At 36.6% G+C, this 15,677-nt stretch overlaps 1 protein-coding gene across 1 annotated transcript in view; it reads left to right on the plus strand.

Moving 5' to 3' along the window:
- The window catches only part of TRHDE (thyrotropin releasing hormone degrading enzyme), a 283,101-nt gene that overhangs the window by 252,099 nt on the left and 15,325 nt on the right, over positions 1–15,677 (plus strand). Inside the window, exons 13-15 of the mRNA XM_067469097.1 lie at positions 4,743–4,890; positions 9,359–9,456; positions 10,616–10,723. Coding sequence (XP_067325198.1) covers positions 4,743–4,890; positions 9,359–9,456; positions 10,616–10,723 — 354 coding nt within the window. The remainder of the gene's footprint in view (positions 1–4,742; positions 4,891–9,358; positions 9,457–10,615; positions 10,724–15,677) is intronic.

Consider the following 15,677-nt stretch of genomic DNA (forward strand, 5'->3'; position numbering starts at 1 on the left):
TTCACTCATGTTGAGCTTATGATTTATTAAGACTCCTAAGGACCTCATCACACTAGAGCATTGATCCACTTTAAATCCAGATTCTGCCTCCTGCAGAATTCTGGGGCTTGTAGTTTAGGGAGGGGCCTTTAAACTGCTCAGCCAGACAGTCCTGGAACTCACTAAACTACAAATCCCAGAATTCTCCAGGAGGCAGAAACCTGATTTAAAATGGATTCACACCCCAGTGTGATGAGGCTGTAGATCCCTTTCACTAGCCCTATTGACAAGCCAGATGCTGCCCATCCTATACCTGTATATTTTATTTTTTTTCTGCCTGAGTGTACTATGTTACATTTCTCCCACTTGAAATTCATTGTATTAGTTTTTGCCCAGTTCTTTAATCCATTAAGGTCATTTTCAATTTTGAGCCTGTCAGATCTTATCAGGTGTAGGCCCTTATTTTCCATCCTCATGTAGGAACTATCTGAACAGTAATAACCTGGTCACGTCTTCTACATTTCATATGAAACAAACAGATGATGCCAAGCAGTTTGTAGAGCTGTGGCAACTAAATCGCCTCATTTCCATCATATCAACACTGTCAGACAGTTTGTGGGCAGCTTGGGTTTTCTAAGTTTGATTTAAATATATCTCAAAATGGCTGTGGTTGATGTTGGGCTCATGAATTTATGACACGATTCTGAGTGGGACTTGCAGCACTCCACAGCAACCCTGTTGTTTTTGTGACAAAGTCTGTTTGACTGGTTTGGGATTTATGAGGGAAATAATTCGGAATGGAGTAATAATTTTCCCTTGGCAATTACAGTACCATTTGGTACTTTGTCCCTAAGGGGAAAATGAATGTGCTGGGATCTTTTCTGTGGGTTCAATTGAAAGAGAACAAACCAAGGTCAAAAAGCATTTGCAAAACACACAAATGCCTCCTTTAACACTATATAGCTAATTCACTGAGAGCTGCTATACATTAAAATGACTATTAAGTAATTTAAAGATTAATGTTTGTGTCAACCAGGGTGGAATAATGGAAGCCTCAAGATATTATGGCTTGAAGGAAAGAAATTTCTTTGTGGTTAGTTAATCAGAGGTTATCCATAGAATTCTGATATCAAAAATGTGTCCAATGTTTTTTAAATTGCCATCTTTCCTTACTGGCTAATGGAATTCTAAGTCTTCCACTGTTTGCTAGCAGTATTAACCTAATAAATATGAAAATGCTGACTATTAATTTGGGTCTAAACTATCATGCCATCCTTAAAAGAGGATATATAAAACCTCTTATAGCTAAATCATAATACAATTTGTGAGCCTTGACTAGGTGTGCATTGATACTGTATAATTCATATAATTTGACACCACTTTAACTGCTCATGGCTCAATGTTGTGGAATTATAAGAACTCTAGTTTTGCAAGGTCTTTAGTGTGCAATTTGGCCAAAAGGCATGCCATTTCAGGGTCCATTTCTGGCTCACCCCTCATTCTGTTTACCTGGAATGTGCCGTCACAGCCAGATGCTATAAAAATAAAACTAAGATGTGCTTCTCTCTTTGTCTGGGCGGACCGCGGGGGTCTTTATTTAGAAGCTTGAGATTCCCAGCAACTGAGGCTACTACAGGTTTTGAACACAAAACAGAATATTTATTTCTCAAAGTCCTTGCAGACTTGGCACAGCTTGTCAAAGTTACAAACAAAACAGTCAATTGGTAAAACCATAGAAATGATCTTTCTTTCTTATTTCTTCAGTTATTGAGGTAACTCTTCCCCAAAAGGTAGAAAATATCCTGGGATCCTTTCATCCTAACCTTGAGCTGCTACGATTAGAAAAACAGGTTTTTCCCTATCTATAGCTCAAGGTTATCTTTGGAGATGAAGTACTGTTCAATAATATTCAATAACTTTTCTATATCTCAATTGCTATCTATAACTCAATTGCTATTCTATCTACCTATCTCAATTAGCTTCTTTGTCTATATAACTCAACCACTCAATCATACTTACAATGATTTTTTCAGAGCTACCCAGCTGACCAACAGCACATCTGAAGCTTTATTTCTCTACAGAAGGAGGCAGGGGAGATTCCAAAATGGAGATCTTAAGCCCAGGAAAAAAGGTGGACTCCTAACCCAAAGAGATACTTTCTAAACTAATAGCTGCAAAAAGGGCCTGCAGGCTGACTTTCCAGCCTCTGATGCTGTTAACTTTCAGGGCGCAGCTGAAATTGTAGCAACCCTGGGGAAATGCAAAATAATGCTATCCCATGCAGCTAAAAGGTAAAACAAACCATGCTCCTGGAAGACGGAACAGGGAAGTTACTTGAATCAGGAGGAGTGTTGCTGTTTTCATTCAGCAAAAATTTGATCCACTGGCTACAATGAGAACATTTAAAGGCTCAATCCTCAGTCATTTTAAGGTCTATCTGTATGAAACCTACTTCATTTTTAGACCCCATTTAGTTTTATTTATTTATTTATTTAGCAATTTTGTATAACGGTTGTCTTCGCTCTATCGGGGGACTCGGGCCGGTTTCCAACAATAAAATCACAAAACAATCACTAAAAACATCATATAACATATTCAATTAAAACGTTATAACAGCAAAATGCAATCACATACAACTGCAGGCCTGCCAAGTTTCTGAACAATTCACCAGTCTACTGATTTTTTCGAATTAAGTTTTTACCATAACATTTTTTAAAATAGACAAACCACAAGAGAGGGTTCTGGGAATTGTAGTTCCGGATGTGTCCATTTTCAACCAATCATAGCATGGACATAACCAGGCTTTTTATTGACTGAGAAACAGAGAGAGAGAAAACTCCAACTCCCATCATGCTCCAAGAGGAACTCAGAGACTTTTCAATGCCTGCCTCATGCAAGTGTTGTTGGGAAAGTGAGTTTCCAGCAGGGCCCTCTTTGAAGGAGGAGCCTAGGAAACTTTTCCACTGCTGGGAAGGGAGAAAAGATGCTGAAAGAACTTCTCCAGAAGCCCCATGACTGGCCCCTGCTTCAGGTATAATGCAGACATAACTCCATCCTCTCCAGTAACCGATATATCTGACCCTCTTGATCAGTTTTGCTGAGTCTTTTGGTTCCCTGAAACGGACCACCGAATATTAAAAAAATCACTTTTGGTCCATTCTCTGGTTGTGAATCATTAAAATGTGTTATCCCAAAAGCTCAAATGTTAGTCCAAAAGCACAAATGTTTCAGAGGTTCAAATGATGTGGTTTCAAATTTTGTTTAGATAAATAAAGGGATATTGAATTGATGCAAACCTGTCTCCAAAGCAACAATCTAAAATACATAAAAAAACCTGGTAAAACATGTTCCAGTATTTTCACACTGATGTGATTATTTCACCAAACAATTGAGGTTTTTAACATTGCAAAGTCTGAAGATTTACAAAACCACAATATCCCTCTATTTTTATCTTGGTAAATTTGAACATTGAGACCTTAAAGGCTTCAATTTGATGAAAAGATTTTCTTGTCATATAAATTCTTATTACAAAAGCTCAAAGGAAAAAGCTTAAAAACCTTTCTTCTGGAGAAAGACAATGCAACTCTAACTTATTGTTGAAGGCTTTCATGGCCGGAATCACTGGAGTGTTGTGCGATTTCTGGGCTGTATGGCCGTATTCTAGCAGCATTTTCTACTTATGTTTTTCCCTGCATATGTGACTGGCATCTTCAGAGGATCTGAACATGCCAACCACAGATGCAGGCAAAACGTGAGGAGAAAATGTTGGTAGTACACAGTGATACAGCCTAGAAACCACACAACACTCTAGCACTCTAACTATTTCATAGAACTGTGGAATAGCAAGATAACCAAGGGTCACCTACTCCAGCTTCCAGCCAGTGCTGAAATCTAGAGCTAATGCATCCATGGAAGGTGGTCATCCCACTTAAAAAAACCCTCCATCTTCTGCATGAAATTTGTTCAGACATTTGCAGGTTATAAACACATCTTTTTTTTCTCTTATCCAGATGTAGCATACTTAGATTCTTCAAATGCTCCTCATAGGGCTTGGTTTCCTTCCAGTTTAACATTACTTCTCAGTTTGCCATCTTATGGAACCCATGTCTTCATCCTTGACTTCACGAAGCATGTATCTGATATATATTTTAATGTTAATTTAGCATTTTTTGGTTCAGATATAACAGGAATATTTTATCTTAATGTAAGATAGGATTTCATTGTTAAACCCAACAAGCCATGGGAGCAAGGAGGAGGTTGCACAGAGGAGGAACATATGGCCACAACACCCCCTTTGGATCTCTGTTTCAGAAATAATGAGGAATTGTGATTTAACGTGGCAGCATTTCTGCATAAAAGTCACTGTGTAATGAGAAGAATTTTCTAAGAGGCTTTTTGAACTGATTTATGACATTGTGGACAAATGCCTGAATGCAGCCTATTTCGTGTAACATCGCTTGATAAGATTCAGCAATACAATTTTGCATGTCTGCCAGAGGAAGATTTTTTAATGGAAAACATGCTTTAAAAATTATAAATGCTGCCAGAATCAGTTTCTCTTAATTGCCTGTGACAACCTGTAAAGTTTTGTTTGTAGTGTGTGCTTGTGACTGTTGACTTGCTGTTGTTAGGCATAAAATCTTCCAAAATGATTGCACTTCCTTCTTTCTATGTATTTACAGAGAAGTATGCCTGAATTTCTAGTGACACCTGAGACATTTTTTTCCAAATAATAATTAACAACTACTTCTTTAATTGTGTAGAGCTGGCTATTTGCCTCAGAATATCCCACTAGAGCTGCTCAGATACCTGTCGAAGGAAAAGGAGTTCCTGCCTTGGCATGCTGCCAGCCGCGCTCTTTATCCACTAGATAAGTTGCTGGATCGCACAGAAAACTACAACATCTTCAATGTAAAGCTATAGTTTATTCTATCTTTTCTGTTACTATCCATTAAACTTGTTGTCCATTCTGGTAAATTGCCATTGATCAATCAGGGTTTATCCTAATTGCACTTTATTGCTATCATTCCTGGAAAGTCCATTTCCAAATGGAGATAGTCATGCTAGTTATGGGCTAATTGAACTAATTACCTTAATTTTATTATTTATTTAATTAGCCTGATTACATAATGCAGAAGAGGAGAAAGCACATCCTCTTCTTCCTAGTGAACAAATGAGTGCTATCATTCATTACTTTTTTGAGTTTTAATTATTTTATTGTGTATAGAAGAAATAGAACAGACAATCAGAAAAGAATAGAGAGACAAAAAGAAAAAAAGGAAAAATCATTCATTAATAGTGTCACAAAATTATCAACTTGAAAGTACAACTTGAAAGAATAAATGAATACTTTGCTTGGCTGGAAAAATGGCATTTCCCATTACAAAATATCCCATGACAAATTATGCAGGTTTAATATGTAACAAAAAGGTTTAATTAGAAATAAATGCACATTTAATATGTAAAATATTGTTTATGTAGAAAAGACTTATTAAAGACTTATTAAAGTAGGGTGGGATTCAGAAGGGCCAAATTCTGCAAAAAAAAAAAAGTTGGGATAGAAATCAAATAAAATGAAGCACTTTTAATACCTGTTTGTTTCAGTGAGAGGTTAAACAGGTGCATGAACTTTTACTCCACAGCCAGTCAATGAAACTTCAAAGTGCTTAATGTGGCTGGTGTCTTCTTTGTTTTTGTCCTTATTTTAATGTTCCTATAAGTTTAATTCATTCGAGAATAGTAATATTTAATGAGTTATCACATTCGTAGACCCCAAAATATTTAAATATAAATTATCACAAAATTTGTTCAGTGTAAATAGTAATGTTGCCATCATTGTTTCAGTTAGAAAATTTATCTTTCATTTCCCCTTATAATCAAGGATTATATGAGGGCTTTTTCCACTCGTGACCCCTTTCAGCCCAAGAAATTTTTGTATATAAAATAGATATTTAAAATCAAACATTTATTGATAATAAACCAGCATTTGCAAGGCTCACTAAACAGGCTTATTTTCCTTTTTATGACATACAGCTAAAGCAATTTCTACAGAGTTCACTGTAAACAATGCACATTATTGCTAACAGATTTGTGCACCGGTTTAGGTCAGGGTCATTTTCACCAAGGGCCACATCAACCTTATGGTTTCCTTCAAAGGGCCGTTTGTAATTGTAAGAATGTATAAATCTAACTATGTTGCCCTGGCATTGAAAGCCTTGCAGATCATATAAAATGATACATTAGGTCAAATTTGATCCATGGGCCTTGCATTTGACACATGTGTTCCAGGTGGCATTCAAAAACCTTTTATGGTTGCCATTTTTTTTATTGACCCCCAGTATTGAACTAAAGGGACCCATTTGAGGTCAATGCACACAGTTTAAGAAGCAGTAGATTAGATTACTAATGAATACATGTTTCATGGAACCCTAACTTTCAAAAGGCAGCACAAAAAGTTGTAGATTTTCAAGATACACAAAGCTGTGATTAAAAAAAAAAGGATTTCCTGGAGAGTGGTAAAACTAAAGCAGAAGAAAAAAAAATGTAATCTATGCCCCTGTGTGTGTGTGTGTTTTACCTTCAGTGGCACTAGTGAATTTCATTGGGGTTAGGACTGGGCACATTTCTGCTTTGAAACAAGGAACATATTCATTATTTTTTTAAAAAGAGTCCTGGAAGCATAATTTAAAAAGGTATGTGCTCCTTGTATATTTTGTTACAAAGCAAACTTTCACCTTCATTTGATTTTAGCAATAGTTAGTATTATATTTCCTGTTGGGTTCAGAAATAGTATGTTTGCAAACTTCTCAGAAATTGCCCAAACCTATATGAAAGAGTGCTACAAGCTAGGAGCATGGGAACCTATAATATGTCAGAATATAGGCCTTCAGTGTCGTTCAGTGTTGTCTGCACTGACTGGCAGCAGATGTCTGAATTTTTACCAAGAAGCTGTCTCAGATCAAGGTGCCAGGGATTGAACAGGACATGTGATCTGAGCTACACTCCCTCCCTCCCTCTCCAGATTGTAATTTAGGAGCACTACGAACTGAATTACACTGCTATAAATTTTACATGTTCAGTACTGTGCAAATTGAATGGCTAATACTATATATTTAAAATGTCTTATTTAAATGTAATTCAGGATCCGAACCAGTCAGCAACAGATAAAATATGCAAAGGACTTTCTGTAGATTTTGGGCTTTCTCTCTCTTAAAGCCACTATCACTCATAGTAAAATAAAATGATATGCTGGAGGAAGCAAGAAGTATATTAATGCTTTTGCTCGCTTCCTTCATTTCCTTTGTCTTTCTAACGATTGCTGATAGACACTGAATTCTATGAGGCATAAGCTTCCTTCCCTGCCATGTTATGCTGAATTAAATAGAAAATTGGGTTGCCAGCTTACTGTTGCCTACATTGAAGAACCATTATAATATATTTCTTGCTGACTTCTGTAGTCTGGCTGCTGTAAAACAAATAGTAAATAAGAATAGTAAAAATATATTGTTGGATAGTTGTCTTCATTATATGGAAGCTGGCAGCAAAGATACAATAAATTCATTTTTTTGTCGCAGGGATGACTTACCTGCCACAGGAAAATACACCACATATTTCCTTTCATCTTGTCATAACATGCAGCTGAATATGTTGCCATGTAAATATAAGTTATTCAAACTCATATTTTGCTAATATAATGAGAAGTGCATTTTTAAATTTCACCTAAAAACAAGGGAAGCCAGTGGTGAGAAAATTATGGCATGACAATTATGACAAAGGCATACTTTACAGCTTGACATACGGAGTGAAGAATCCTTTTGTGAAAGGGTCACAAGTAGACTTGTTACACCTTTTGCCTTTAAAAATGCCAATAACCAAAAAGACATTGAAATACAGTTCTCATTAAATTGTCCTGTCTTGATGTGCAGCTCACATTATTCAATATTATTACTTCAATTGGCTGTGCCTGTATAATGGTCTTGCCATATCTGTGCATATAAAGACAGCCAAGCCTATCAATTTCATCTCTGTGTGTGGCCTAAATGTGTCACTGATAAATGTTTAATGATGGACATTATTCAGACATGCATTTTTAAGTCAAGAGTAGCCTGCCAGGGTAAATACTAGCCTGTCTGAGCAGCAGCAGCTTTTTACACTTGTGTCAAGTGTACATTACAGATTTTAAAAAGCAAGGCGTGACCCACCTAATGTTGAGTGTGTATGTATGTGTCCTCAAGTCGCTTGTTGACCCCATGAATTTCATAGGGTTTTCTTAGGCAAGGAATCCACAGAGGTAGTTTTGCCACATCCTTCCTCTCGAAATGTAGCTTACAGCACCTCATATTCATTGGCAATTTCCCATTTAAGTACTAACAAGAGCTGGCCCTGCATATTATATCAGACATGATCTGGTGCCTTTAGTGTATTTAGGTAATTTCTAAATCCCCTTTTTCAAAAATACATTTTAAAACTATACTTACCTTTGTTCCATATAAATCAATGGCCCTTAAATATTCTTAACCCTACTTGTACCCCTCACCAAGCTGTGGGTCCCGTACTGTATTGTTTCAATGGGCAGAAACCTTCCATTAACAGAATTCTAGAGCTTTTCCCTGTAGTCCTGTGGAAATTGTATGTGAAATTGTAGGAATTGGGGTTTTTTTTTTGTTAATTTCTTTCTCAAATGAAGCAAGAGGTAAACTTAGAAACTTTACAAAAGTTTACAAAAACTAGTTTTTGAAGATTATTCAGTTTGAGACATTCTGTGCAAAATTTTCATGTGATACTTTTGGGTGGAATAATCATTTCTTTCTCAAGAAATAGTTGAGAAGAAAATGCTGATTTCTGTACAAATCCCATCTGCAGATTTAGAATAGAAATAATTCCCAAATGGTGAAGATTCCCATTAGTCCAGGATACTTCTTGTGACTCAAGAGAAACATTTTTCTCCATGTTTTTAATATTAAAGATTTTATACATCCCTACTACAGTAAAAAGCTGATATGAGCTGATATGATCTCCTCTGTTGGTAGGATCACTTACTGGATCTCAAAGCCTCCCCACATAGAATCACATCCCATCCCAGACATTTTTAAAACTTCTTGTTATAATAGTACTGACAAAATTTGGCAAATGTGTGTCTTTGACAAGGTGATCTTCAAGTGATTCCAAATGCCATTGGGAATAGAACATTGAAATGTTCTGGGAAAAAGAGGGGATATCACAATACTGGCCAGCAAATTTCCAAATCTGGGTAGAAAAACACATTTGGGGTTTTGTAGGTTTTACAGGGTATTTTTCAGATAAGTAACAACTATTGGGTATGTTATTCTTTCTTTTAACTATAATAATAATGCAAGGTTTTCTTCTTCCTCTTTTTCAGGAATATATTTTAAGACAAGTTGCTTCAATGTATCTCAAGCTTGGATGGCCAACAAATAATTTGGACAAATCCTTTGTTCAAGCATCATACCAACATGAGTACTGTTATATATCTATACATCTATATATATAAATATTTAAACTGTTGCAAATTAGTTGTACAAAATGATAAAAAGAAACTCAGTATGAATATAGAGAGTTTGACTTTTCTGATTTATTCTCATCATTTGGAACACAGGTTCTATGGTTACATATATTTTAATATATGCCATTGTAATCAGCAGGATTTGAAACTGTTCAATTTTAAAATGATTATTGTTTTTGTTTCTAAATTCTCATTGGAATCTTGCTGTTGTGAAATGGTACCTCTTGTTTGAATGATTGCTTTTTTATCATCTTGGAGTCCTCGTGGACAACAAGTTAAACATGAGCCAACAATGTAATGTGGCAGATTAAAAAGCCAATGGGCTTTTGGCCTGCATAAATAGGAGTATAGTGTCCAGATCCAAAGAAGTCATGTTACCCCTCTATTCTGCATTGGTCAGACTACACTGGAATACTGTGTCTAATTCTGGGAACCACAAATTAATGGAGATGTTGACAAGCTGGAATGTGTTGAGAAAAGGGAAACTAAATGATCAAGGGTCTGGAGAGAAAGCCCTATGAGGAGCAGCTTAAAGAGCTGGGCATGTTTAGCCCACAGAAGAGAAGGCTGAAAGGAGACATGATTGCCATGTGAGGGGAAGTCATAGGGAGGAGGCTTGTTTCTGCTACCCTGGAGAATAGGATGCAGAACAATGGCTTCAAACTACAGGAAAGGAGATTCCACTTGAACATTAGGAAGAAGTTCATAACTGTGAGAGTTGTTCACCAGTGAAACTCTCTGCAAGTGTGGTGGAGGCTCCTTCATTGGAGGCTTTCAAACAGAAGCTGGATGGCCATCTGCGTGGGGGTGCTTTGGATGTGATTTTCCTGCTTCTTGGCAGGGGGTTGGACTGGATGGCCAACCAGTCCAACTCTATGATTCTATCATTTGGGTTATTGCTGTATTTCTAAAGCCAGTCGCTGACAGTTTATAACATTCTCAATGTACTCTCTCAGCTGCTTTGTCTCTTTTAAAGATTTACTGTTAAGCATTGCTAATAAATTTACCTTTGCTAAATATTGGTTTAGATCTTGTAAGAATGTTGTAAATATTTAAACCTATTTATTAACATGAGCCTAATGCTATTTTGCTACTTGTTTTTGGGATACCCAGGGAATTACGCCGTGAAGTGATTATGCTGGCCTGCAGCTTTGGTAACAAGCACTGCCACCAGCAGGCAGCAACTCTAATCTCAGATTGGATTTCCAGCAATAGAAACAGGTAAAGCATATAAGAAAATGTGTCACCTTTCCTTCTCAAAAGTACTGCAGCTTTTTCCTCCCTCCCCTTCCCCAAAATACATTGCACTGAGATTAAAAGAGGTAAAGATTTTTTTTAAAAAAAGAAAAAAATTCTAATGGTAACAGTAGGTGGATCCAGACGTAGTTAACAAGTATGACTTCTTTGGAATGGTATTGTTTAATTCCTAATATTCATTCAAACCTGAATATATCAGGAAATGGAACATGAAGAGACAGAATTGGTTATTAATGGATAAATAATAAGCAAAAATAGTTCTATCTGATAATCACCCATGTCTCATCTTTGCTTTACTTTTGTAAGTGACCTGTCTGTTCACACTCTCAATATGTCACTTTCTAACTCCACTTTCTTTTTCAGTAAACATCTTCCACTTATTTCTTCTGTTACCTGCAGCATTTTTTCTTTCCAAACCACTGATAATATCTTTTCCTGAAGCAGCTCAGACTTAAGAGAAGGTTTTCTACAAAAAATATGATTATTGATTGATAAACTATTAAGGAGTCCGTAGAATCTTCGAGCTTGTGATTACAAAGATGTTAATAGCTTATAATGATACATGGCACACCATGTATGATTTTTTGATAATGTCAAATTTCATCTAATCATGGTTGGACCTTCATTATGGCCAATATAAGCATTACCCCCTTACAATGCCCAGGTGTGAAAGCTTCTAAATATGCAGCTGTTATTACTATTACCAGCAGCATCTGTGGCAAAACAGCCAGTTCAGTATAGGGATGGAGATTAAGAGGCATTGTGGGGTTACCAAAGATAAGGGAGAATTGGGAAGAGAATGTGTGCCAGGTAATCCCTTATTACTTATGCATCTATGCAGCATCTGCAGGAGGTATAGAAGTAGCCTTAAGAATCCAAATATAAATTTGTTTGGATATTCAGCAAAACTCTGTGCAACCATTAGAAAGCTCCGTAACTTACACTGCTATGTGAAAACTAGCAAAACCACTTAAAACAAATACATACAGCTGTTTAAATCCATATTTTGAATTAAAGTGTTTTTCTGAATTTCATCTCTAGCAGTGTACTATGGAAATGATTGCTTTCAGGAAATTAAGATGTTTGCTGTGGCTCTTTCATGTGTGAAGAAGTACATTACTCACACTCCTTACTTATGACAGCACAGTGGCTCAGCCTAAAAAATTAAAAGGATTACCATACGTTCTGCTTGAGCTTCAGACTCAGCCTTGTTAACCCCTTTAACCTCCCCAATGCATCAATTTTGGAAGCAAAATGGACTCTAAAATAGTATACATTATGATTTGCAGTGATTTCCCCCGAAACAGGTTCACTTTATTTTTATTGGAACACAAAGCTTATTAAAGAAAAATTGCAAACAGTAATGGCAGGGATCTTCTTGGTGACTTCTGCTGGAAAGCAGTAAGTACCTTTATGGACTGTGGGCAAAAATATATTCAGTTTCTCCAGCTCTACAATAGTTACTAGGGAGCACCATGATGCGCTTGAACCCCAAGAGACACTGATTGGTCAAGCAGGTGACTCTCATGTTGTCATCTGACTGGTCATTATCATCCTCTGTGCCAGTGGTTCTCAACTTTCCTAATGCTGCGACCCCTTAATACAGTTCCTCAAGTGGTGATGATCCCCAATCATAATATTATTTTTGTTTAAACTTCATAACTCTAATTTTGCTACTGTTATGAATAGTCATGTAAATATCGAGTTTGCAAGATGTATTTTCATTCACTGGATCAAATTTGGCACAAATACCCAATATGCCCAAATTTGAGTACTGGTGAGGTTGGGGGGAATTGATTTTGTCATTTGGGAGTTGTAGTTGCTGGGATTTATAGTTCACTTATAATCAAAAAGCATTCTGAACTCCACCGATGATGGAATTGGACCAAACTTCCCACACAGAGCTCCCATGACCAACAGAAAATAGTGGAAGAGTTTAATGGGCACTGACCTTGAGTTTTGAAGTTGTAGTTTACTTACATCCAGAGAGCACTGTAGACTCAGTGATGGATCTGAACCAAACTTGGCACAAATACTCAATATGCCCAAATGTGAATACTGGTGGAGTTTGGGGAAAATAGAACTTGACATTTGGGAGTTTCAGTTACTAGGATTTATAGTTCACCTACAATCAAAGAGCATTCTGAACACCACCAATGATAAAACTGGGCCAAATTTCCCACAGAGAACCCCCATGCCTTGAAGGGATTCGCTGGGGTGAGCCTCCCGCCTGCTCTCCTTTCCCCACTTGGCTGAGAAACAGCCGTCCCCTTGGCTAAGAGGTTGTCTGAGAGGCTGGCCAATCACAGTGAAGGAAGGCTTTTGTTGGGATGATTCCAAAAAGGAAAAGAGGGGTAAGAGGAGAGATCTTCAACCTTCTCTGCCTAAGGGGTTCCTAAGACCATCAGAAATATAAGTTTTCTGGTGGTCTTTGACAACCCCTCTGAAACCCCCTTGTGACCACTGAAGGGGTCCCAATCCCTAAGTTGAGAAATGCTGCTCTATGTCCTTCTGCATAAGTATTTGGGTAGAACTTTATGCTTATAAGCATCAAATAGGATCTTAGTCAATATGTTTTAATTTTTTAAAGTACACAATGATGAGATGGAAGGCCATTTTTGGTCACCAAGTATTCAAATGTTATTTCACTGTAGAGCTGCTTCAAATTATTCATGACAGGTATGCTGTCAGATTGCTATGGTAGTATCTGAATCTGAGTTAAATATGGATGAACCAAGTTCTATGGTAAAAACTGATATCATATTATCATGGTCATAAAAAATGATTAAAATGTTGCTGACCACAGCATAAAGCCACTTGCTATGTAAATGGAGCTTTGTCTATAGCCTTGTAAATTAGATAATGGCTGCATTCAAATGCTAAAGTATGGGGACTTCAGTCCTTTTGAGTCGTAGAAAGCATTTGGGATTTTAAGAATGTTACAGATATTGTCACAGGATGCCTGCTGTGTGGGTATCACCAGACTTGAAACACTGATTTCACAGGAGGGAAAAGCATCTCTTTCTCCATACGTTTCCCAGAATGCATACTCAGAAAAAGGAATAGAAATACATAATTCCAATCCCAGAAAGAGAAAGTGAGAGGACAGAAATAAACATGTAGATATAAATCCAGAGAGAGAAACTGGGGCTGACTCAAAGTGAAAAACACATAGCAAACAAATTATTATAGTGAGAGAGAAGACATGCACAAATCCAAAGCTAAAAAAATCACATACTAATGCCTCAAGAGATGTAGGAAAAGACAGAAAGAATTCAGAAATAATAACACAGAGAGACAGGCTCTACATTGCCTCTTTCCTTCCACTCCTCCTCACATCAGGTACTTTTCCTTATGTTAAACTAATGGACTACTGAGCTAATGAGTTTTGGACTTATTCAGTAGGACAGTTCTTATTCTTGAATTGTTAAGAGTCAGTTTCTATTTATATACCAATCTGATTCATGTAAACACATAACTGATCACACAACTACTTGTATTATAATGATTGCTTGCTTGTTTTCTTCACTCCTTAAATTGGCTTTGTAATGTAAGCTCGTACTATAAAATAGATTTGCAAATATTTTAAAACTGCCCACAAAATAATATTAGTCTCAGAGGGAGCTTTGGGGATTCTTAGATAAACAAATTGGATAATCTACTTTTCCCTGAAAATGTAGCACTTTATATCCCTGTGCTAGATATAACCTTAACAATTAAGTCACTTCCAAGAAATTGTGGCTACATTATCTTTGTAAATGTAAATTTAGTCATATATTATACTAATTTCAAAGAACCCAAGAAGATAGCAACCAATGTGCTGAAATTAGTTAATTAACAGGCCATTGCTACAGTGGAATGGAATCTTACAGTAAAATCAATAAAGCTGTTTAAGTACAAAGAAGAGTATGCTGAGTACAACTTAATCAAGAATTTGGTGTTGTGAAAGTAGACCCAAGGCATAAATCCAATAGGATTAAGGATTAACATGGTAACAAGTAAATGAGGGTTTTATTGTCAAGGCACAGCCATTAGGAAGACAGTTACCTCCTCTGTTTTAGACAGTTGAATACAACAAAGACTTGGTGAATCCTGTAAACTCTGTATGTTATTTGCCAATTTAAGAATCTCATGACTGACTTAAAAGCAATTAAATGGCAAAACATATAGAACAGAAATGTAACTTAATATTCCAAATGTAGGTTACTTATTTTATCCATTCAGTTTCAGTGAGCCCCAAGTAAAAACAAAGTTTGAGATTCTTCAGTTTTCTACAGAATATGAAAAATTTGATCATGCCTGAAAAAATATATCTGTTCTATATGATACTAAAGACGGTAATAAAAGCATAGAGTTACTACTGACAATATGTCTAGGGAAACAATGCAAGCATAAAAGATTAATATAAGCTTTTCATTTTCAAATCAGAGAGGACATTTTTTCTTAACACTGAAGTATCATGCCTTTTCATAACAAATGAGGTGGTAGTGAGTGCTGACAGAATACAGACAAACTAGAGTCAGTCAGAAAGCACAATTTCAGCATGCTCGGTGAAACTTCAAGGTATGCAGAAATATTTTTTAAAGATATACTATGCAAAATAGCCCCATGATGACTGTTCTTTCTCAAAAGCCACAGGATGTCGGTGTGTGTCAAATGGCCTTTTTCAGTTCCTTATAGTGGGATTTTGCACCAAGGGGTCATTTTCTTATTTTTATGGTAGTAAGTAGATTCAGATAGAAAGACAGATAAGTTCAGATAGAAAAACATGTTCTAGACTACTTTTAGGTAGTATTGACTAAGGACCTCACCCCACAGTTATCATAATCATCATTATCGTCATCATATATTATACACCACCTCTCTCCCTATGGGGACTCAAGAGGGGGAAGTGTTTGGAATCTTCTTCTTTCCGTGG

Source organism: Anolis sagrei, chromosome 5, assembly GCF_037176765.1.
Source record: "Anolis sagrei isolate rAnoSag1 chromosome 5, rAnoSag1.mat, whole genome shotgun sequence".
Lineage (NCBI taxonomy): Eukaryota > Metazoa > Chordata > Lepidosauria > Squamata > Dactyloidae > Anolis > Anolis sagrei.